This window comes from Saccostrea cucullata, unplaced genomic scaffold (assembly GCF_032062105.1).
Source record: "Saccostrea cucullata isolate Sc308-1 unplaced genomic scaffold, CSIRO_AGI_Scuc_v1 ctg979, whole genome shotgun sequence".
NCBI lineage: Eukaryota > Metazoa > Mollusca > Bivalvia > Ostreida > Ostreidae > Saccostrea > Saccostrea cuccullata.
The window spans coordinates 14,412-40,353 of NW_026924382.1; the positions used below are offsets into that span (position 1 = coordinate 14,412).

Consider the following 25,942-nt stretch of genomic DNA (forward strand, 5'->3'; position numbering starts at 1 on the left):
TGTCTTTATTATTTAGCTTTTGATCTAAAACGTGTTAACAGGTTAAATTTCTTGTTTATCAAATGAAATCCCGTTCGCACTACATGTACGAGACACTTGTTTAATTGCTCGTATGTGATACTGATATTTACACGCAAAAAAAACCTTTTCATTGGCGATATTTATCTCTTGCATTGCCCACACCAGTGAATGTGTCTCCGGTCAACCGGGATGCTTACTCCTCTAAGGCACCTGATCCAAAATCTGGAATTTCTGGGAATTCATGTTTATGCTCCGTTCATTTAATTCTAACTTCTTGATATCGACGGCTGTTCGTTGTCTTCACCTTTTTTTGAATTCTATAAGGAATCGTTATCATGGTGTTCACCATAAAAGCTGTATGTTTTTACATCCTTTTGAAATATTTTTAGCATGAAATTGATTCTGCATCTCTTCTTCAGTTTTATTTAACTTTTAGGATGTTTTTTTTAATGCTGAGAATTCATCAATTTTTTGCGTGTTATACAGGCACAATTTTTTCGCACTGAAATGAAAAAAAACAATCTACGATGAAATTGGTTAGATATAATAAAGTCATAAAGATAGTGCTGTAAATCACGTTTTATACGCGAGAACTTTATTTTTGTGTAGTTACGCGAGACAATGGGCTCGCGAAAATTTCATTCTCGCATATATAAGTATTCCTTACGATGATATATAGGAATAACAATTTGTGCAAATTATGTCTCGCTTATAAAGATTCAATGGACCTGCGATTCTATGGAAAGCAAGAATATTAGATTCACAAATGAAGAAAAAAGTTTTCAAAAATTTACAGATGTGCTTGAATTTAAAGGTGCATATCATCAGATCGACATAATCAAAAAATATTCAGAGAGGGGTTGAAAAGCGTGATTTTGGCGACATCAACGATGACAAACTCAGACAACAAATGTCGTCTTAATTTGTTAAACAACTGTCTTCTACTTTAATTTTTATATATAAATATTAGAAACAGGATTTCAAACAAATCAAAAATGGCTTAATTTGTAGAAACAAATTTAAACATGTAAATTTGTAAATGCACAGAATTAATAAAACCAAAAGTTTTTTTTTTTTATAATTAATATGCTTCAATTGTTTCTTGATATATCCTTGGAATTTTATAAATTTTTTAACAGAGAGATGTAAATCCACATAAATGGAATCTGAAAATTATTTAAAAATGTTTTAGATAGATCAGCATGTACTGGTCCCAGCAGACAAGTTGAGTAACAATATAGTGTTCCTTTATAAGGCACTTTATTTTAATTGTATGAGTTTAAATTCTGCAAATCTGTTCTAAATTATACCTACATCTCACTTTCTAAGAAGAATATTTATGTATTCTTATGCTTATATGCAAGCTCATCGCAGCTTGTTTTTGCTAATTTTATATAAGTCAAATAAAACACTTTCATAGAGATGAATAATGTCATTTATTAAAATAATATTATAAAAATGTGAATAATTTAACAAACAAGAAGGGGATCAGATTCACAAGCTTTGATTAGCAGTTACGTAAAATATGATAATGTTGATCCCCCAAAACTGACTAGAAAAAAGTATCTGTAAGACAAGACAATGAAAACTTCATATGAAAAAGTTAGCAAAAAGATGGCACATCAACTCAAAATAGGCCACAAAATAGAATCAAAACATCATATTAAAAAGTTAGCAAAAAGATGGCACATCGAAACAAAATAGGCCAAGGATAGTAGTGAAACAAAATACATAAAACAGTATAAACAAATCGAGTCAGAACTAATGAAATATATGAATTTACATGACACATTAATACACATTTTTAGGGGTAGGAATGTAGGGGTGGAGGAGGGTCTTCAAAATAGATTTGAAAATCATATATCAGTATTGAATATTATAAACATTACGAAGAATCAAATTTAAATTTAAATCACATAATTTTACTGGATTTCTAAACTTCATAAAAATTGTAAATACCGGGTTTCAGTACATGTTTTATCAAGCCCTTTTAACTTCTCTCTTGGATATTCAGTCAAGAGTGAAGGAGAACGTTAGGGAGTACTGTACAGTATATTCGAGAAGAGGTATAAATCAGATGTGGATGCCTTAGACTCCAAAGAAATTCTAGGGATATCACAATATTTCACCAAAATCAGTAACATTTAATGACGTAGCATTCAGCAGTTTTTCATTATGTAGTTATAATCTGAAGAATTTATTAGTAAGACCACATAAATTTGTGTTACATATACTTAAGTGTACATTGTATTAAACCTTCTTTTATGTCAATGATATTGCACAGTTTTAGGTAATCCTTTAATGAAGTTGGGATCGGTAACTTGTTAACAGGAGGAAAAATAGTGGTATCTTTATTAATTATCCGTAAATGCTTCCTAATTAATGAACGACAACTTTGTTTTAAGCTTGGTGGTTCTTCCATGCTAATGCCACTTTCTGCCATTTTTGTCTTGGTATAACTACAGTCGAGATCATCGCTTGTATACCGGTAACCGGCAGCAATAAATGTTTGAAGCATAATATTAAAACCTACACAGGTCCTTCTAGAATTGAAAAGATTATGATACGAAAACTGTTGCAGTACATCTTTGAGTTTATATTGATCTGGATCCATGCCGTGTTGAAGTAGTAGAATAGCCGTGTCACAGGTGAAACACGGTCCCGGGATATCTAGTGTTGTCGGTTGATTTGCCTCGTACACTTTTCCTCTTCTGAAAATTAAGATAACAGACGAGTGCATGTAGTAAGAATTATAATACAGAAATATCCTTATATTCACATTTTACATATTAGAGTCATCTTTATCGTCTCAAGCCACGGTCCGGAGTTCGCATATATATTTCACAAAAAGAGTCATAATCTTGAATATTTAGGCCTCCCTATTGTGACGTCATTTTCAGTCAGTTGCAAGTTTTGTTTCCATCGCAATTGGAATCAACAATTGACGTCGACAGTATACAAGAAATATTTCCTATACTGTGATTGGATATTGAAAGGTCGCGATAAAGTTCATCATCCGACTATGCTTTACTCGCATTGGTCAATATTTTAATGAGCTACGAAAAATTCTGTCTTCGTTCAACCACGGCAAGAATGGGAGAGGATAGTACATTTTGGCCGTGGTTTGCGACGATGAGTCATCTTTGAATGTTTGATATTTGATACAAATATAAGTCCATTTTGTAGATTTATCTCAGCTTTGAATGTTCAATATTTTTAAAACAAAATCTTCAGATCTTAGCACAGGTTGATGTACATTATACCCTAATCAATTAGTCTACCCACTGACTATGATATACCCAAAATAAGATTGTGAGTAATATTAATTGGGTATTGTACACAGGTTTATTCATTGTTTTCATCAGAGAGAAAATGGATCTTAATCCTACGTCAGATATCGTAATTAATCCATAAAAAGTGAATAAAATATTCATTAAAAATTTTTCCATACTAATCGACAATTCAACGCTACATAGCGTATAATGAACTTTATCTAAGTGAATCTATTCATATGATTTTTCTTACCCATAAAAGAAACAGTGTCCCCAGCAAGTTGTATTTAATTTTGCCCCAGCCATTAAATAAACTTCAAGTATCCTTGTCATAGGCGATGGTGGAGGAAGAGAGATCCCCGGTAAATTTATGGAATATCTCGGTTGAAAAATACTGTATTGTTCTATCTCGGGCTTTTGTAGATTAATGAACTGCTTATAGCCTTTGAATTTGTTCACATCAGCACCTAATAAGAAAGGTTTTATGTTTATTTATATACACATTTTTTTTTATTTTAGATATAAGTAAGCACAGTTCTCTCATGATCACGTATCGTGAAAGAGATTGATTATTTTTTATTTTTATAGACCTAATCAACTGTAAATATTGACATCCCAGACTTCATTTAAGGGGTGACTCATATTTAAATATATTTCTGTTTTCAAAAAAAAGGTTTTTTTTAATAAAATCGTTTTGCTAATCTTGTTCTTTAAAGATCTATGCCATGCACTAAAATAAAATAGTGAAAATATTAACTGCCGCCGCACTTCACACACAATGTTAAAAAACTTTAATCTCAAACCTGAATCTAACAACAGCTTTACAATGTCTACATCCCTTGCTGCTATAGCATAGTACAATGGAGGCACCCCTTCCTCTCCCGACATATGTTTATAACTCCTGAAAGGCAAATTAATGTCTGCACCCGCATCAATAAGCTTCCTAACAAGCTCTACATCTCGAAACCTGTATAGAAGAGGAAGAATGGGGCCGGAGTATTCATTCATACACTAAATACTATCAGTTTATTCTGAAATGTCACAATTTGAATTTTTAGGCACTCTAATCTTTCGGTTTTGTAGCAACAGTTAGGAACACAAGCATGACATAAACATTGACATCATTTTCAAAAAGATATTCTAATATATTATATACAGACTTCACTACTACTTCACATGAAGAAGAAACACAATGCGATAAAAAACTTACATGCAGGCAATAATTATTGGTGTATATTCTAAGTATTCTTTATTTATGGAGACCTCTGTGTATCCATACATACCACGAACCTTCACTTCCACTTCAAGTTTTATCGTATCATTTACAGAATTTGACTTCACTGTAAATTAATAACATTAATTATAATGAAAATAATGGAAAGAGATTTCAATACCATATAAAATTGATTGCTGACCTTTCCTTTAGAGGAAAAAAAATTAATACTGTGTAGTGACTTTTTACACATTTTTTTTCTGATCACAATTTATTATCTATCTGACTTTGAAACCTTGACGAATAAATGCACAACGTTCATTGGTAAAGATTTGTGGCCAAAAACTATCCTTAAAGGCATATACAAATGTACATTTAAAAGAAATACGTATACTAGTGTAACGTATTTACAATTAATCACTGGGATCGTACCTGGTCATTTCCAGGGTTTGGGGTATTTAACATCAATTTAAATGATTGAAAATAATTGGTATAATCTTAGTGGACTGCCGAAATATACAAATATGTCCTAACCTTATCTAGGTAAACAATAATCAAATGGTAAATCAAATGGTAAAACGAAGCTAATTTGATAATAAACCTGAGTCCCATGCATAACGGACAAGGTCCTCCTTTCTTTTGCAGATGACTTGCCCTGTTGATATATATTGCCCCATAACTAAAAAGAAAGGATTAATTAGAGCAGTATTCTTTACAGAAATAGGCATAAAAATGGAAATATATGACATCATATTTGAACTATTGAGATGCTTCCAGTTGTTGATTTTCAGAGTTAAAAAGTTGTAATTATGTCCCGAGCTATGTATGGTACTTAATATGCATTTAATATTTACATATTAAACAATTTATTAAAAGTTTTGTTTTTTTTTTAAATCAAAACAACGATTAAAAAATACAAATTGATTAATAATGAAAAAAGGCTAGATATATAAAAAGGTATGACACTCATGCAGATGTCATTTTTACTCAACTTTCGTCCGTTATTTTAATCCTTTTAAAACACTATTAAATAGTCATGCATTTATACAAAAATAGACATTTAAAAATAGACATGACATATAGGGTTAATGACGAATGTCTGTGTTAACAACATTGCGATATTTACGATCATCATGAACCAAATCTTAGTGCTTCTTTACAAATGTTATAATAATTTTTTAAGGCGAAAAGATTTCAGTCAAACCTTTTTTTTTCTTCGGACTTCCTTGTGAATATAAACAATCTTGTATGGAAGCACAAATCAGCAATAAAACAATTAAAGGGTAATTTTGCCGTTGTGGAGAATCTAACGTACATGTCACAGACATTTGTATCGTATACGGGACACCCCTACTCATTTTAACCACAAGGTACTTAACTCAATTTCAGTCCCTCCAGTTTCAAGCTCTTAGCTCTTAGTTAATATGTCAAAAAAATTACCTCGACACCAAGTAAGATATCGAAAGAGATACATATATTCCTGGTTGGGGTTATAGATTTAGGATAATGCAATGCAATTAAAAGCTCCAAGGTCAATATCAATAGGTCAAAATTGCTGATATCCAAAGATAGGTTTTGTAACAATGAATACACCAGTGAAATATGAAAGTCCTAATGCTAATTTTTCAAACGTTACATGTATAGCCAAGGTAAAAGATTTATAAAAGTGGATCAAACTCTAAGGTCAAGAAGTCAAAATAGTTATATCCATTGAAGATCCTCTCCTTGTCACTGTGAATATAATGTGAAGTACGAAAGTTATGGCCGAGGATAATTTTAAAAAAGTTTAAAGTAGATTAAACTCCAATGTCAAAGTCAAGAATTCAAATTTAGTGGTACCCTAAGAAAGGTCTTGTCACAAAGATTACACCTTTGAAATATGATAGCCATTGCCCCACCCACTCAAATGTTGTGATCAAGATTAAAGTTGTTTTTGTAACAGACAGACGGACAGACAGGGCAAAAACTAAATACTCATGAATATTCGATTACAGGGACATAAAAATGAGGTATATATTAGCTGTATATAAGCTTCGACAGCAATATTTATCAGTATCTACCTGTCTCTTCCACCATTCGAGTGCTCTCAAAATTGAGTCAGTTTCATCTGTGCCTGTTATGGCAAAATACGTGTATGGAAGGAATAACCTGACTTATTAGGTACGGTGGGTATATATACCCCCAAACTGATACATGTATATAAATTTTGAAGTATTGTACAGCTCTTCATCCGATTGCATTTTCATGCCCCAAACACTTCATGGTAAATATAAAAAAAAAAAATCACCAGTACATGTTTAGTTTTGGTGAAAAAAATTATAGAGAAAATGAATAACAATGTCAAAGTTATCTGATATGTTTTTGTTTAATAAATATCATATATTTAAATTCAGAATTTATTTTTATGAAACTCCAATCCTTATCATCATCTAGGTTTGCATTTTATAACAGTATTATTTAAATCAAAGGTATTCCTCAATTTTAGGTATTCCTTTAATAGAAGTGGAATTGGTAACTTGTCTACGAAAGGAAATATTGATGTATCTTTACTAAGTATCTGCAAATGCTTTCTTATCATTGAACGGCAACATTGTTTTAAACTTAGTGGCTCCTCCATATTTACGCCATTTCTTTTAAGTTTTCTCCTATAATACTCCTTCTTTGTATCGTCACTTGTGAAGTGGTAACCAGCCCCAATAAAAGTTTGTAAGAAGGCATTAAAATTTACACAATTCATGCTAAGGTAACGACTACTATGCTGGGAAAATTGCTGCAAAACATCCTCGAGCTTATACAGGTCTGGATCGACGCCATGTTGAAGAAGAAGTACAGCTGTATCACAAGTAAAACGTGCTCCCGGAATATTCAGTCGGCTAGGACGATTGGCCTCATAGACTTTACCTCTCCTGAAAACAATGATGACATACAGTAGTTATTTAATTAGATAGTAATTTTCGCCTTCGGCAGAGCCCGAGAATATTATATTCAACACAGTGACCTAAATAGATCACCCTGACCTTCTTTAAGGTCAAGATTTATTAGATTTTTTAAATGATTCCGAGCCTATTAGTATCAAACTATATATATTATAGTTATATAATATATATAAATAATGAGAATGAAAAGTTAAAAAAAAATAAAAGGCAGGATATTCTTTGAGTTTTGGGTCATGAAATAGATCTTATCTTTCTTATTCAATTAAACTTATGTAATGTGTTGAGCAAATTTGTTCAAATCCACCTTTCGATTATTTGTTAGCATTGTTCTGGCAAAAACAGCCCTCTTGATCACATTTCTCTCTTTTCTCTTAGTGATAAATCTTTATTATGTATTTTAGAAATATGATTCTATTCCATATCAGTATTTTTTCTTACCCATAAAAAAGACAGGGACCCCAACATGTTGTATTTAATTTCACTCCTGCTGATAAATATAGCTCTAGAATTTTTATCATACAGGCCGATGAGTCTCGTAAAGAATAACTAGGTTCAATAATGCTGTAAACCTCATTCCTTGGCTCTTGAAGGTTGATGAACTGCATGCGCCCTCTATATCCGTTTACGTCAGCACCTAGCAGTAGTCCAAACTGTTAAGGTTCATCCACAATATGATAAGAAAGACAACACTTTTGGGGAATTAATGCCGACTGGTGTTTTTCATACTTATTGTCAGTCCATTATTTATACAGTGAATTGACGACGGATTTTTCCGTTATTTATTAATCGTTACTAGGAGCACACGGGCGGTATTGTGGACCTTAAAATTATGTGCGATAAATTTACGAAAAGGGGATGCTCACTCTAGGATTTAAACTCCAATGGAATGTAATGAATGGCTATACTTAAAAATCCCACCTCATGTGTTCTGATGTTACCAACGGGAGGTAACTTTTGCTAAATTTAGGTACATCGAAAACTATCCATTCAATTAATTTTTTATTCCATTTAGTTTTTTCCAGAAATCTCCTTAGTACAAACATCATCATCATTTATTTGATGCAAAAAAAATGTCAGATAAAGAAAAGAGTGAAGCTTGGAAAAGTTGGCTCAGACTCTTAAGATTTATCTTTGATCGTAATTATTAATGAAAATTGAGATCAGAATCTCCAGTCAAAAGTATTTAAGCATTTTTTTGTCATATTTTAATAAAGCTATGTTAAGAGCGCCAGTGACAAATAGTGAATCCCCTCTGACTGGCCCTGAGTCCTAAAAACCACATGCACCTGACATTACTTATTTTTCTTATATAAAGTATAACCCCATTATCTAATAATACACGTGCATTTTTAGCTATGGAGTTAATAATTATTCAATATAAGCCAAATACGTAACGTTATGTGCCTATGCTCAAAAACACGGCATCTTCATAAAATATATGGAGATAACGAACAGCAGTCAAGATCAAACATCAGAGGTGGGATCAGGTGCCATGGAGAAGTGAGAATCCCCTGCCGACCGGTCACACTAGCCGTGTGCTCCATGTCATGATCAAGAAATAAAGAAAAAATCCGTCGTCAATTCAGTGTATAAATAATAGACTCACAATTAGTATGAAAAACGTCAGTCAGCATTTGACTCAATGATAAAATTGTATTTGCTGACAAGGTCATTGTATCGACCATAGAACTTACGTGTACGAAATGATGACTTTAAACAAGACTGCTGATATTCTTGTTACATCAATTTGTTTGTCAATAATTTACCTCGTTTTTGAAATTATTAATACATAGAAACTGCTCTTGAGTACCAAATCAGCTGAGATATATAAACTCCGTATGCAGGTGATGAAGGTATATTGCTGCATAAGCAAGGGAAGTTGCATAAGCAACAGAATCTTTGTACACGCTGCCTGATGTAGCTCATATGTTATAATTATATTTTAACAAAAGATTTAATTATGCCTTGATATGTATGTTTCCATACCCTTTAAAATGGGCATCCTTTTCAAGTCATACCTGAATCTAATAATAACTTTACTATATCTGCATCTCTCGCTGCTGTTGCATAGTACAAGGGCGGCACTGCTTCTTCCAATGATTTATATTTATCTTCCTGTGGGCGAAAATTAATGTCCGCCCCTGCCTGAATGAGTTTATGAACTAACTCTTTATCACAAAACCTGAAATGTAATAAAACTGTATTAAAGATTATTAAACGTCTTTTCGATAATTTTTCTCACTGATATTGAGTTGCCACCATTTGCCAATGGAGGACTGGAAAAGATCTTTATTTGGCACTTAGGACATTTGACTTTGAGCAGTGAAGGATTTTTGTGCTGCCAGATCACACTGCATTCAACATGGACTTCTAATTACCGTATAAGTTGAAATTTTAGCGAGACGTAAATTTGGCGTTTTGTCCTTAAAATATGGTAATTTATTTTTAGCGGGAAGTAATTTTAGCGATTTTTAAATGCTCATAAAAACCTATTACAAATTAAAAGCAGTTTATTTTTAGCAATATTTAATTTTAGCGATCTCAAAACCCTCGCAAATAATGCCAAAATTAAATCCTCGCTAAAAATTCTGCTTATACGGTATATGCTTTCATCTGGAGGACAAGTAGGATTCAAACCCGCGACTTTAAACTTGGACATCCTCTCACTATGCCAACATATATATTGATCAAACACTCTACATGTAACCATTGCACCATGCAGGCAACAAAACTCACTTTATGTGAATGAACAATTATTGAATATTTCTTAAAATTATCATTTCAAAATCGAAAACGACTACCTCTAAATGTGTGTATGCCAACAATCCGACACAAACTAAAATCATAATTAAATTTTTCTCAGTGGAGAACAAAATTGTCTCAGATGATATTAAATTTCTTTTAATTTAACGTACATGCAGGCAATGACGAGAGGCGTGTATTGTCTGTGTTCCTTCATTTTGGGTGCCTCTGGATCTATATATCCAAACATACCACACATTTGCACTTCAACCTCTAGTAGTATGATATTATTAACAGAATTTGATTCAACTGTAAAAAAAAAAAAAATACATAACATAAAAAAAACTATTTGGGTTATAAAATGACCATCGGTCATTTGTTACTTCGAAAACAAAAAGCAAAAACAAAACAAAAACAAAACAAACAGATTATGACAATTGCACACCATAATGGCTCATCGGTCTTTCTTCGCTCTGAAATTTTGACACTAGTTAAGTATTTGATTTAAATGTCAGTCCAAATTCCCAGGGCTGCTTTTGTCAGAGAAAATAAGAAAATAAAGAAATGTGATAGTAATTTTAATCAACAGTGAAATGTATCATTTTGTCATTATGAAATGTATGCTTCTTGCGTTCTTTTATAATCAAAGTGGGAAAACATAGAGAGTATTGTTTTTAAACTATTTTTCACAAGTGAACGTAATTATAGATATAAATATACTACATATAATTAATCCCCACTTATATCTATGAAGTAATTTGCAGACAAAAACTTAATCAAAATTAAATTTTTTTAAATGAATTCTATTTTAAGTTTTCAATTCCATCCCACTCCGAAACGCAAAATTCTATTATTAATTTTAAAGAAAACTTACGGGACTTCCAGGCATGATTAATAAGTTCATCCTTTTTTCTGCATACGATTGGTCCTGTTGACATTATCTGCCCCATATCTTAATAAATAAAATAAATGAATTACAACAAATAAGGCCTTGTTACTTTCTAAAGTGAATATCAAGCTTATGCAGATACTTTAGGTGTATTGGCAAAAATTTGATATTTGAATACAGGACTTACTGGAAAATTAAGGCATATATGTAAATAATACTTAATGACATACCAATTTAATTCGTTCGTTTTAGAAAACATAATAAAGCATTGCTTTTTAAATCAGAATATCACATTTTCATATTAAATATCTAGAATATTTGATATTATCAAAAACGAAATATATAAAATATGCATTTCAAATGAAAAATACCTGACAGTTCATTAAAATGAATTAAAATAAAAAGAAATTCTACAACAAACTAACTTCTTCAAGACAATTTCAATGCTAGCTCTACGGTCCCATGCTGATTATTCCTTGTGTATATTTATTAATTGTTTACACGTCATTCTACTAAATTAAAAGGCTACAGAAGGTCTTCAGTTTAATTATTGTTTTAACAAAATGTATGAATACAAATGATTTTTCATGAATTATAGATTATGACGATTAAAAGAACATTTATGAAAAATGTTATGACAAAGATAGCGGTGACTCCTACCTGACGTGACTGTTGGTGTGTATGGTGGCCTATCATGGCAATAACGTACATCATAAAGAAAATATACTTTCCTTGGAAGATAATACTGAGTTATTTTGAACTAGCGCCGCCAATGAATTCAAAGTATGTTATTCTATTTCGTAAGCTTTTGAGCAAAGTTTTGCCAGAACGTTTACCTCCAAATTTATTTATAACAGTTTATTTTTATGTAACATATTTGATTTTAACAACACGAAAAATCCAAGTTATACCCTGTTCAATTTTACAACTGTTAACAGTGGTTGTGGTTTTCTTAAGGTTGAAAAGGAATTTCATCAAATCAATATCTTTTTTCCAAAAAGAAATATGTGTTGAAAAATCAAATCCTCCAAATATATATCTATACTCACTGATTGTGTTAAATTTTGAATTCATCAATTATTGTAAATATCTAATTCTTCCGAACAAATAACTAATTCGTCCGAACAAATAAAAATATTTTTTTACCTGGCCCTCCAGCGGTGCCGTAGATTCCTGACCCTTCCTTAAAAGGAAAAAAAAAATAATACTGCGTGGAAGCAGACTTCTTCCACATTGTTTTTTTTTCTGGTCACAATTTATTATTCATTTGACTTCAACCATCCCGAATAAATGTAAAACTTTCATTGGTAAAGATTGATGGCCAGAAACTATCCTTAGGCACATCATTATACAGGTATTTAAAAAAAATATAAACAATTTTTACTTGTATTTCCAAAACAAATTGTAATACTAGTACTCTTGACATGCAATAAAATTCAAATTTGAAATTGAAAAAGACAGTTTCTTGAAACGATAGAGGAATTTTTAACAACAATTGAATTTAACAAAAACGACGATAAAATCATATGGCGAATTTAAAAATTCTTCGTCATACATTTAAAAATCCCGGAGCTAGTCTGTTAGTAATAATTCACTAATTGAAAAAACTCCTTTTAAATATATTGATTGGGGAATCTGTAGTGACCAGTAAATAATTTATTTAATAACCTTTGTAAAAGAAAAAGTTACCACATTTCATAAGGCATTAGTCACCCTCAAATTGCAGGTATTTTTCGTTTGCAAATGAAAGCTCCTGGATTTAGGATTTGTTGAAAAGTAAGCACAATTAAAAAATATATATATATATATATATATATATATATATATATATATATATATATATATATATATATATATATATATATATATAGGGTAGTTTGAGAGTCTAAAATATATTCAATGTGTCGAAAAATAGTTTTTATTAACAGCCATTTAGATTTTGCACACAATATTAACAAGTCTGGTAAAAAACATACCTCGAGCTCAAATAAATAAATACATAAATAAATAAATAAATAAATAAATAAATAAACGAACATAATTTGATAATAAACCTGAGTCCCATGCATAACGGATGAGGTCCTCCTTTGTTTTACAGACGACTGGCCCTGTTGATATATATTGCCCCATAACTAAACGGATAGGAAAAATTCGAGCAATATTCTCTATAGAAATATGTATAAGAATGGAATTGCCCGACATCATATTTGAACTATTGGGTTGCTTCCAGTGTTGATATTTACATGTAGAAGTTTAGGCTTTACGGACCGTGGATATCGGCCTGGGTAGCTCAGTGGTTAGAGCACCTGACTAGTAATTCAGGGGTCCCGGGTTCGATTCCCGGTCCAGCCATATGTTTTCTTTGTGCATTTCTCCTTTCCTACTACATTTGGTGGCCAGTGTGGGGGCCTTGTTCGGGTTATGTGTAAATTAGTAATTCCTGGCAGGGCCCTAGAACTTGTGTCTTCGAGGTCGAAGACTGTTTAATGAGGGAGGAATGTAGAAGTTCAGGCTTTACGGACCGTGGATAGCGGCCAGGATAGCTCAGTGGTTAGAGCACCTGACTAGTAATGTAGGGGTCCCGGGTTCGATTCCCGGTCCAGCCATATGTTTTCTTCGTGCATTTCTCCTTTCCTACTACATACTGTTAAAAGTCGTAATTATGTCCTGAACTATGTATCGTACTATATATATTTAAAATTTTCATAAACAAGATAAAATAAAGAATTAAAACAACGACTAAAAAAATACAAATGAATTAATAATGAAAAATGACTAAATAAATAAAAAGGTATGGCAAACATATTTTATTTTACACACCTTTCGTCTTTTTTGTTGATCCTTAAATAGTTTATACAAAAATGGAAAAAATAGAACATTTAAAACGTTCTCTTACTTCTTTTTGGCATGTTTCCTGCAAAAAACCTAACAAGTGTCAAAACATAGTATTTGCAAAGAGTACAAATTAAATTTCTTATATGCGACAGTCCAAACATTCTATCAAAATTTTTAGAAATATAACAAGCCAAAGAAATGCTTGCATATTAATAAATGGACTGCCACGATAGGTGAAATTTTTTCAATGGGTACATATTTAACATGTATGACTAACAATGCACATCATAATGTGGCTTATAATGCATACCTCATTTGGTTATTTATTTTACCCATATGTATGACTGACAATGCACACTAATGTATGGCTTACAGTGCATACCTCATTTGATCAGTTATTTACCCATATGTATGACTAACAATGCACATAAAAGTGTGGCTTATAATGCATACCAAGCTACGTTTCAGAAATGTATAAATGAAATAAACAATAATTCGAGGGCAAAAGGATTATATGACTAACAATGCACACTAAGGTGACTTACAATGCATATATGGCATGTATGGCTAACAATGCACACTAAGGGTGGCTTACAATGCATACCAAATTTAAAGTTCAACAGTGCATACATATTCTAAACCTATGCACTAAATACAAAGATGATATGACTTACAATGCAACTTCAAGTGACTTACAATGCATATAAAACTGTATGACTAACAATGCACATGACAATGTGACTTACGATGCATACCTTAAAGTTAACTACTTGCGCTGAATAAAGGTGATATTTTTGCCTAAGCAATATCTGTTATTCCAATATGATTAACTATCTATGCACAGCAGCAATGTAGTACAAGCTATTTACTATTTAAACTTTGCATGACCAAAATTTTTTGCAACTGCGCATGCATGATATCTAAATTTTAATTGTACCTATATTTTCGAGCATAACTTTGTTAGCTTTCAATGATTAGAATTACATGTTGTCCTTGAAATATTAAAGTAAATGTCACTTGTAACTCCTCACTTGTAGTTGCAATTTAAATGATAAAATAAATATAATAATGTATAGCTCTATTGCAAATTACTGAACCATGGAGTACTACAATCTATGTGACACTGATAAATACATGTATTTCATCATGGAGTACAGGTACTATAAGATTCATTCTTGTTAATTATTGCTTTCATTAATTAGATTTGAATAAGCATGACTATATTTATGAATTACTGGCCTTGACAAAAGCATGGCATAATACAGCACTTCTAATGCTCCTCAAATACTTTCTCATTGGAGCGGAGTTGTTGCTGCTACAGGCAATGTGTACACCATCTGGCCCTAGGTAGGACAAGTCCCTCCAAAACCCCCTGTGGTGCCAAAAATAAATACCATCCTCCTGTTTCGTTTCCTGAATCAGAATCTCATTAATATGCACTATCTTTGCGTTGAAATTCGGATCAGAGGTTGTCCACGGCTGTCTTCGCAGCAGTTGTCCAATTATGACACGTTGAATTCCGACCCCCAGATGCAGATAACGCGCTATTGATAGAATGTTTCTGGCAATTATCACTGGGCACCCTGACTCTGACGAGGCGTCATTACTCCCGATTTGTAGGAAGCAGACACGCGGTGGGGGGTCAGCAAATGTAATCAGATCCGCGCACTGCACAAGTTTGCGCGTCGTAAGGCCTCCTTTAGCCCGAATGTCCAAAGCGAATTTGTCACTGTCTAACTTTAGATTACACACATCCTCATTTTCATTCATAAAGTCTCGAAGACGTCTTATATAAGAATGTCCCAACAGGCACACACTAACTTTCTCCTCTGCATCCATCGTCTTAAAAGAGGGAACTCCTGTCACTTCCTAGGGCACTGATGGATTACCATACACGATTTATAAAAGAACTTACTGTGCACAAGTATTCTCTGTCGCACTTTAAATTCCACAAATCGATCGCAGACTAACTTGAATTAAAGTTGTAGAACGCCAACACTTGGAAAACCCTTCTTACTGCGATCGAAACAAAACAAAAAGTGACGTAGAATCTACACTCAGTGTCTCTTCTGATTGGTTGATAAAATTACCCCCTATCGATCGCTCTAATATTGACATAAAATCAAAACCCGGATAAAAACGGATTGATAAGCCTGATAACAGTAAAAACTTTGAATATCATTACATGAGTACATAAATGCTATTATTTACAATAATGCAGTTGCCTTCCTGCAAATATTTGCTGCAAGTCTGCAGCAAACATTGCTGCAAGCTTGCAGCAGACGTTGCTGCAAGCTTGCGGCAATGTAGCCAAAGAAAGCATGACTATCTATACAAAGCCTTGGTGTTTGCAGCAAGTTAGCGGCAAGTCTGCAGCAAGCTTACTGCAAACATTTTACCATGCAAATGAGGTTTGCTGCAAGCCTGCAGCAAACATTGGATTTTCCAAATATGGAAACCTTGCTGCAACCTTGCGGCAAACATTGCTGCGAGCCTGTCGCAAACATTGCTGCAAGCTTGCGGCAATCATTGCTGCTAACTTGCAGCAAACAATTTCCTTATGGTTTTGGCACATTCCTTTGTACAAGCAGCAAGTTCACAGAAAGCTTTTGCTCTGACCTAAATCTGTTAAGTTTAGAGAAAATCCACCACATGTTTCTGAAATGATACACTTTTATGAAGTTTTGATAGACCCTCTTTATGTTCCTAGACAAAGTTTTCATACTTTTTTAAAATTAAAGTGCATGATTGCTTTTTATATGAATAGAACTTTAAGAACTTTATATATAATTTTTTATTGAATATTATCGTGATTACACAGTTACTAATTAATTTGAAAACATTTAACTGATTTGGGTCCATTAATACATTTAAGAAGTATACATATGTGATATTAAAAAGAGGACTGAAATTCATAATAAACAGATTTAGATTTGACCTAGCATTTACACCAGTTACTCAAACGTGCTTTTAAGAAATATTCTTTCAAATATCAAAATAAATCAAAATCATTTCTTACCAATTAGATATCATGGATGCCAATAAACACCTACATCCAGAGTTTGGCACTTTTAATCATTCAAAACGGGGTATATTCCTAACAAAATACTGAAACGTGTACAACTTCAATTCAAACATTTCAAAATGGCCAGTTTTGTGTTGACCCAGTACAATCTGCATTTCATTGGCTGATTTGACTTGTTTACTGTTCTTGCGAACTTCCTGCAAACATTCGAATATTGAAATGTTTCCTGCGAACTTGCTGCGAACATTAAATTGGCGTGTATGTTTCTTGCAATGTTCCAGCAAACATTTTGGGTTCCTGCGAATTTGCTGCAAGCTTGCAGCAATTGCTGCAATGTTTGCCGCAAGATCGCAGCTAGCGGCAATCATCTGCGAACAAGAAAATTTTCTTCCTGCGAACAATTTTGTTTGCTGCAAGCTTGCAGCAGACTTGCTGCAGGCCTGCAGCAAACATATCAGTTTGGTAAGGGGGGACATCCCTATTTATTTTTACCACAAGATATTTATTTATTTCTAAAAGAAAATTAGCTCCATACAAAGAATGATATCGATTTCAGATACATATTTACCGGAAGGGGTTATAGATGTGGTCGGCAAGGTATGTTCACTCCTCCATGGAACCTGATCCCACCTCTGATGTTTTGGAGGTCAGTTTTTGCTCTGCTCTTAATTCATATTCTTTTATGGACTTTTGATTTTGAATACTGTTCGTTATCTATCTCCATGTTTCATGTAGGATAAAACCTGAGACGTCTGATTACTACTATTACGTTTTTCTGGTTTTATCCTACATCTATAATCCTGGATGTATTTCATTCGATGTTTTACTTTGTATCGAGGAAATTTTTGCGAAATAAGTGAGTGTTTTACAGTAAAGATGCTCGATCAGAGTCTTCTTCAACGATTTAATTGACAAGAAAAAGTCTCACGAAGGGATCGGTGTTATTTTAAAGTAGGTTAATGATTAATATACCGGGTATATCAATGAAATACATGCTTGAAGTGGGGTTACCTGAAATAGAGTTAGGTATGTCGTGGTAAAAATAAGTAGGGATTCCCTTTATATGAAATAAGTGCCCGTGGAACATGTACTTAATAAAGATACAATTGAAGATACGAAAAGATCCGAAAAGAGAAAAGACTATCGGTTATGTCTCGTATATTTGACACTTAAAATACATAAGATGTGTTCTTAAAACACTGATACACCCCGCACGGCAGCTTATAGCTAGAGTTGAAGTTTCTCAAATGCAAGTCAAACTCCAAGGTCAATATTAATAGGTCAAAATTGTTGGTATCCAAAAATAGGTCTTGTAACAATGAATACACCAGTGAAATATGAAAGCCTTAGTACTTACTATTCAAAAGTTATTGCCAAGGTTAAAGATTTATAAAAGTTATATTAAACTCTAAGGTCAAGAAGACAAAATATACCTATTGAAGGTCCTGTCCTTGTCACAAAGAATGCAAATGTGACGTACGAAAGTTCTAGCACCAACTGTTCAAAAGTTATGGCCAAGGATAATTAAAAAATGTTTAAAGTGGATTAAACTCCAAGGTCAATGTCAAGAGGAAAAATTTAATGGTATCCTGAGAAAGGTCTTGTCACAAAGATTATACCTTTGAAATATGATAGCCATAGCCCCACCCATTCAAAAGTTATGACCAAGGTTGAAATTGGTTTTTGTGAAAGACAGACGAACGGGCGGACAGGTCAAAGTTATCTGATATGTTTTTGTATTATAAATATCATATACGTAACATTCATACATTTAAAGTAATATACGCCGTATGGATGCCGATTTGTATGTGAAACAAAATGATTAAATGATTTGAAACACATAAAGTGTAATGAAAAAATAATATTTCCACAAAATTTAACTATAAAACTCGTTGTAATAACAGAACAATAAGGCAATATCTGGCATCAAGAATTCAGTCTTTTCATGAATATTGATAAAGGAAGTGCGTTAGGTCTAAATATAGACACGTATGTCCACGGGAAATTATAGACAATGAGGCACGTTGCATTTTGACAACGATTATTAATAAAAGGTTAATATGCGTCATAACAGAGTATAGATGGTTGATACTGATTACATTTAAAGATAAGTTATATTAATAGTAACACGCCATCCATGTCAAAAGTGAGTTGTATCTCAAAGGGCTTACCTCGTTTTCTTGACGCCGTGTTTGTTTATCAATCTAAAAGTAGCGACGGCGTCACGTGGTGGATTTACTTAAAAATAGACATTATTCTCCTTGCAGGATAATAAATAATTATAATTTGATAACTTTATAACGAATTTTATTTAAATGGTGTAATTTACAGCATTTTCGTAACTTTTATTGGTAAACAAAATATATAAATTTCCAGCCGTATTTTAAAATGGCGCACGTTATAGCGTATATTACTTTAAATTAAGAATTTATCTTTATGAAACTCCCATCCTAATTACCATCTAGGTTTGCATTTTATAACAGTATTATTTAAGTCAAAGATATTCCTCAATTTTAGGTATTCCTTTAATAGAAGTGGAATTGGTAACTTGTCTACGAAAGGAAATATTGATGTATCTTTACTAAGTATCCGCAAATGCTTTCTTATCATTGAACGGCAACATTGTTTTAAACTTAGTGGCTCCTCCACATTTACGCCATTTCTTTTAAGTTCTCTCTTATAATATTCGTTGTTTGTATCGTCACTTGTGAAGTGGTAACCAGCCCCAATAAAAGTTTGTAAGAAGGTTTTAAAATTTACACAATCCATGCTAAGGTAAAGACTACTATGCTGGGAAAATTGCTGCAAAACATCCTTGAGCTTATACAGGTCTGGATCGACGCCATGTTGAAGAAGAAGTACAGCTGTATCACAAGTAAAACATGGTCCCGGAATATTCAGTCGGGTAGGACGATTGGCCTCATAGACTTTACCTCTCCTGAAAACAATGATGACATACAGTAGTTATTTAATTAGACGGTAATTTTCACCTTCGGCAGATGCCAAGAATATTATATTCACCACTGTGATCTAAATAGACCTTCCTTAAGGTCAAGATATATTATTTTTTTTAAATGATTCCAAGCCTATTAGTATCAAACTATATATATATTATAGTTTATAATATATATAAATAATGAGAATGAAAACTGAAAAAATAAAAGGTAGGATATTCTTTGAGCTTTTGGGTCATGAAATAGATCTTATCTTTCTTATTCAATTATACTTGTGTAATGTGTTGAGCAAATTTGTTCAAATCCACCTCTGTTTCGATTATTTGTTAGCATTATGCTGGCAAAAACAACTCTGTTGATCACATTTCTCTCTTTTCTCTTAGTTACAAATCTTTATTATGTATTTTAGAAATATGATTCTATTCCATATAAGTATTTTTTCTTACCCATAAAAAAGACAGGGACCCCAAAATGTTGTATTTAATTTCACTCCTGCTGATAAATATAGCTCTAGGATTTTTATCATACAGGCCGATGAGTCTCGTAAAGAATAACTAGGTTCAATAATGCTGTAAACCTCATTCCTTGGTTCTTGAAGGTTGATGAACTGCATGCGCCCTTTATATCCGTTTACGTCAGCACCTAGCAGTAGTCAAAACTGTTAAGGTTCATCCACAATATGATAAGAAAGACAACACTTTTGGGGGAATTAATGCTGACTGATGTTTTTCATACTTATTGTTAGTCCATTATTTATACAGTGAATTGACGACGGATTTTTCCGTTATTTATCAATCGGTACAAGGAGCACACGGGCGGATGTGACCTGTCGACAGGGGATGCTCACTCCTCCATGGTACTTGATCCCACCTCCGATGTTTTGGTCCGTTTTGTCCTGCTCCTATTCAGTATTGCTTTATGGACTTACGTATTGAATACTTAAAATTATGTGCGGTATGGTTTTATTTAGTATGTTCGAAAAGTTTTCCTTTGAAGTGACGACTAGCGAGGATTTAAAGATTGCAAGAAGGATAGTAATGCAATGGAGTGTAATGAATTTGGGATATATAATTAGATAAATAAAATGATTATGTATTAGAATTGAATAAAAGCACTAGCGAGCAGCGTTCCTACATAACATGTCTTTTGTTTTAGCATATTCATTTAGCACTTCATTAATTTATATTCGGACGAACGAAGTGAGGGAGAATATAATGTTCGTTATCTCCATATGTCTTACGCCATTCAATTAATTTTTTTTTCCATTTAGTATTTTCGAGAAATTTCCTCAGTACAAACATCATCATCATCATTTATTTGATGCAAAAAAATTGACAAGTAAAGAAAAGAGAGAAACTTAGAAAGTTCGCTCAGACTCTTAAGATTTATCTTTGATTGTAATTATTAATGAAAATTGAGATCAGAATCTCCAGTCAAAAGTATTTAAGCATTTTTCTGTCATTTGAATAAAGCTATGCCAGTGCCAGTGCCAAATAGTCAATCCCCCCTGACTGGACCTGAGACCTCAGAACCACATGCACCTGATATTACTTATTTTTCTGATATAAAGAAAAAACCCATTATCTAATAATGCACGTACATTATTAGGTATGGAGTTAATTAATTATTTAATATAAGTCAAATACGTAACGTCATGTGCCTATGCTCAAAACACAGCATCTTCATAAAATATATGGAGATAACGAACAGCACTCAAGATGAAAACATCAGAGGTGGGATCAGGTGCCATGGGGGAGTGGGAATCCCCTGCCGACCGGTAACACCCGCCGTGTGCTCCTTGTCATGATCAAGAAATAAAGGAAAAATCCGTCGTCAATTCAATGTATGAATAATGGACTAACAATTAGTATGAAAAATGTCAGTCAGCATTTGACTCAGTGATAAATTGTATTTGCTGACAAGGTCATTGTATCGACCATAGAACTTACGAAATGATGACTTTAAACGAGACTGCTGATATTCTTGTTTCATCAACTTGTTTGTCAATAATTTACCTCGTTTTTGAAATTGTTCATACATAGAAACTGGTCTTGCGTATCGAATCAACTGAGATATACAAACTCCGCGTGCAGGTGATGAAGGTATATTGCTGCATAAGCAAGGGAAGTTGCATAAGCAACAGAATCTTTGTACACACTGCCTGATGTAGGTCATATGTTATAATTATATTTTAACTAAAGATTTAATTATGCTTTAAAATATATGTTTCCATACTCTTTAAAATGGGCATCCTTTTCAAGTCATACCTGAATCTAATAATAACTTTACTATATCTGCATCTCTCGCTGTTGTTGCATAGTACAAGGGCGGCACTGCTTCTTCCAATGATTTATGTTTATATTCCCGTGGGCGTAAATTAATGTCCGCCCCTGCCTCAATGAGTTTATGAACTAACTTTTTATCACAAAACCTGAAATTTAATAAAACTATATTAAAGATTGTTTAACGTCTTTTTGATAATTTTTCTCACTGATATTGAGTTGCCAACATTTTCCAATGGAGACCTGCAAAAGATCTTTATTCGGCACTGAAGACATTTGATTTTGAGCAGTGAAGGATTTTTGTGCTGCCAGATCACACTGCATGCAACATGGGCCTCTATTTATATGCTTTCCTCTGAAGGACAAGTAGGATTTAAACCCGCGACGTTAAGACTCGGACACCCTCTCACTCTGCCAACATATATATAGAGCAAACACTCTACATATACCATGCAGGCAACAAAACTCACTTTATGTGTATGAACAATTATTGAATATTTCTTCAAATTATCATTTCAAAATCGAAAACGACTACATCTAAATGTGGGTATGCCAAGAATCCGACAAAAACTAAAATCATAATTAAATTTTTCTCAGTGGAGAACAGAATTGTCTCAGATAATACTGAATTTCTTTTAATTTAACGTACATGCAGGCAATGACGAGAGGCGTGTATTCTCTGTGTTCCTTCGTTTTGGGTTTCTCTGGATCTATATATCCAAACATACCACGAATTTCCACTTCAACCTCTAGTATTATGATATCATTCACAGAATTTGATTCAACTGTAAAAAAAAAATACATAACATAAAAAACTGTTTGGGTTATAAAATGACCATCTGTTATTTGTTACTTCGAAAACAAAAAGCAAAAACAAAACAAAAACAAGAGGTCCAGGGGCTCCATCGCTCACCTGAGCTCTGACTATGTAAAACTAAAAGCAAAATCAGTTCAGTTTCTGAAAGTTAAATATTAAAGTGGGTTCCATTGGGATAATGATTTGAACAAACTTGAATCTTCACCACATGAGGATGCTTCCATATAACTATGACCAATAATGGCTTTGCTGTTCTTGAGGAGAAGATTTTTAAAGATTTTCCCTGGGCACTCCTATGTTACACTTTGACACCCTATCATGGCTCCACCATACCCCTGGGGGTCATGATTTATATCAAACTTGAATCTACACTACCTGAGGGTGCTTCCACATGAGTTTCATCTTTACTGGCCCAGTGGTTCTTGAGAAGAAGATTTTTTAGTTTTTCCCTATGCATTCCTATGTTAAACTTTGACCCCCCCCCTCCTTCATGGTCCCACCATACCCCTGGGGATTATGATTTGAACAAACTTGAATCTACACTACCTAAGAATGCTTCCAAATAAGTTTCATCTTTCCTTGCTCAATGGTTCTGGAGAAGAAGATTTTAAAAGATTTTCCCTATATATTCCTATGTAAAATTTGATCAGCCATTGTGGCCCCGCCCTACCCCCGGGGATCATGATTTGAACAAAGTTGAATCTACATTACCTGAGGATGCTTCCAAATAAGTTTCATCTTTCCAGGATCAATGGTTCTGGAGAAGATTTTTAAAAGATTTTTCCTATATATTCCCATGTAAAACTTTGATTAGCCATTGTGGCCCCGCCCTACCCCCGGAGGTCATAATTTGAACAAACTTTAATCTACACTACCTGAGGATGTTTCCACATGAGTTTCATCTTTCCTGGCCCAATGGTTCTGGAGAAGAAGATTTTTAAAAGATTTTCCCCATATATTCCTATGTAAAACTTTGATCAGTCATTGTGGCCCCGCCCTACCCCCGGGGATCATGATTTGAACAAAGTTGAATTTACATTACCTGAGGATGCTTCCAAATAAGTTTCATCTTTCCAGGATCAATGGTTCTGGAGAAGAAGATTTTTAAAAGATTTTTCCTATATATTCCCATGTAAAACTTTGATCAGCCATTGTGGCCCCGCCCTACCCCCGGAGGTCATAATTTGAACAAACTTTAATCTACACTACCTGAGGATGTTTCCACATGAGTTTCATCTTTCCTGGCCCAATGGTTCTGGAGAAGATTTTTTAAAGATACCATTAATTTTTCATTTATTTGTAATTATCTCCCCTTGGAAGAGGGTTTGGCCCTTTATTTGAATAAATTTGTATCCCCTTCACCCAAGGATGCTTTGTGGCAAGTTTGTTGAAATTGGCGAAGTGGTTCTCGAGAAGAAGATGAAAATGTGAAAAGTTTGCAAAACGACTAAGACGCCGACGACAGACAATGGACAAATGTTGATCAGAATAGCTCACTTGAGCCTTCAGATCAGGTGAGCTAACAAACAAACAGATTATGACAATTGCAAATCGTAATGGCTCATCTATCTTTCTTCGCTCTGAAATTTTGACACTAGTTACTAGTATTTGATTTAAATGTCAGTCCAAATTCCCAGGGCTGCTTTTGTCAGAGAAAATAAGAAAATAGAGAAATGTGATAGTAATTTTAATCAATTTAGTGACGTGTATCATTTTGTCATTATGAAATTTATGCTTCTTACGTTCTTTTATAACCAAAGTGGGAAAACATTCAGAGTATTGTTTTTTTAAACTTTTTTTCACAATATAATTAATATACATATACATAGATATAAATGTACTACATATAACTAATCCCGATTTATATCTATGAAGTAATTTGCAGACAAAAACTTAATTAAAATTAAATTGTTGTTTTTAATTAATGAATTCTATTTTAAGTTCCCAATTCCTTCCCACTTCGAAACGCAAAATTCTATTATTAATAAACTTAAAGAAAACTTACGGGACTTCCAGGCATGATGAAGCAGTTCATCCTTTTTTCTGCATACGATTGGTCCTGTTGACATTATCTGCCCCATATCTTAATAAATAAAATAAATGAATTACAACAAATAAGGCATTGTTACTTTCTAAAGTGAATATCAAGCTTATGCAGATACTTTAGGTGTATTGGCAAAAATTTGATATTTGACTGACATAAATACAGAACTTACTGGAAAATTAAGGTATATATGAAAATAATACTTAGGTAATTCCACCCTCCTATGATGTCATAGGTTTTTACAAAACTGTAATTAATTTTAATTCATACCTAATAAAACAATATCTCTTGGAAGAATGCTTTACAATAGGTGTAATGATAGATATTGTTTAGTTTAAGAATTTAAAAAATGCATATTTTCTATATTTAATCAATTATTCAATCTTTAAAAAATGTTGACAAGGGCAATAACTCCTTCTAATTAAGATCTCTTCATTCAGGCATTTGCTTTATTGTAAAATAGTTTCCCTGATATTCACAATTCAAAAGTATCTTTTAAGTAGGAATAATTTAGGAACACTCAGCATCGGAATTATGCATTTTAACCAGTTTTTACATATTTTTCACAATACTGTTTACAAAAAATGTGCGATTTTTTATGTTGACATACACTTCTGTTTATTTATGTTTCGCATCTTAAATAATACGGTGACCTATACATTTTTTGCAATAATTGGAAAGTTTAAAGTATATTAAATGAAAATAAAAGCATTTTTTAAACTTTGAACCTATAAATTTGTGAGGGTGGAAACACCTTAATGACATACCAATTTAATTCGATCGTTTTAGAAAATATAATAAAGCGCTGCCTTTTATATCAGAATATCACATTTTCATATTAAATATCTAGAATATTTGATGTTATCAAAAATGAAATGTATTAAATATGCATTTCAAACGAAAAATACCTGA

The 25,942-nt window shown here is 32.9% G+C and overlaps 3 protein-coding genes across 5 annotated transcripts; all 3 read right to left on the minus strand.

The window, feature by feature from the left end:
- Nucleotides 1-1,595: 1,595 nt before the first annotated feature.
- On the minus strand, nt 1,596-5,802 carry LOC134266296 (uncharacterized). The gene is made up of 5 exons (XM_062748507.1): nt 5,108-5,802; nt 4,504-4,633; nt 4,097-4,260; nt 3,547-3,760; nt 1,596-2,732 (listed from the first exon to the last, which is right to left on the minus strand). The coding sequence occupies exons 1-5, from the start codon at nt 5,256-5,258 to the stop codon at nt 2,246-2,248; spliced, it is 1,146 nt and encodes a 381-aa protein (XP_062604491.1). The 5' UTR covers nt 5,259-5,802; the 3' UTR covers nt 1,596-2,245.
- A 1,069-nt stretch (nt 5,803-6,871) lies between these two features.
- Nucleotides 6,872-12,856, minus strand: LOC134266298 (uncharacterized). Of its 3 annotated transcripts, none has more exons than XM_062748508.1 (6): nt 12,220-12,856; nt 11,059-11,136; nt 10,358-10,493; nt 9,461-9,624; nt 7,881-8,076; nt 6,872-7,412 (listed from the first exon to the last, which is right to left on the minus strand). In XM_062748508.1, the coding sequence occupies exons 1-6, from the start codon at nt 12,305-12,307 to the stop codon at nt 6,932-6,934; spliced, it is 1,143 nt and encodes a 380-aa protein (XP_062604492.1). In that variant the 5' UTR covers nt 12,308-12,856; the 3' UTR covers nt 6,872-6,931. The 3 variants fall into 3 exon arrangements, with proteins under 3 accessions (XP_062604492.1, XP_062604493.1, XP_062604494.1); XM_062748509.1 differs by lacking the exon at nt 12,220-12,856 and adding an exon at nt 11,734-12,204; XM_062748510.1 differs by lacking the exon at nt 12,220-12,856 and adding an exon at nt 11,499-11,721.
- Nucleotides 12,857-18,937: 6,081 nt separating this feature from the next.
- On the minus strand, nt 18,938-25,197 carry LOC134266303 (uncharacterized). Its single transcript, XM_062748516.1, has 5 exons — nt 24,992-25,197; nt 22,819-22,954; nt 22,155-22,318; nt 20,334-20,529; nt 18,938-19,871 (listed from the first exon to the last, which is right to left on the minus strand). The coding sequence occupies exons 1-5, from the start codon at nt 25,065-25,067 to the stop codon at nt 19,388-19,390; spliced, it is 1,056 nt and encodes a 351-aa protein (XP_062604500.1). The 5' UTR covers nt 25,068-25,197; the 3' UTR covers nt 18,938-19,387.
- Between the last annotated feature and the right edge of the window lie 745 nt (nt 25,198-25,942).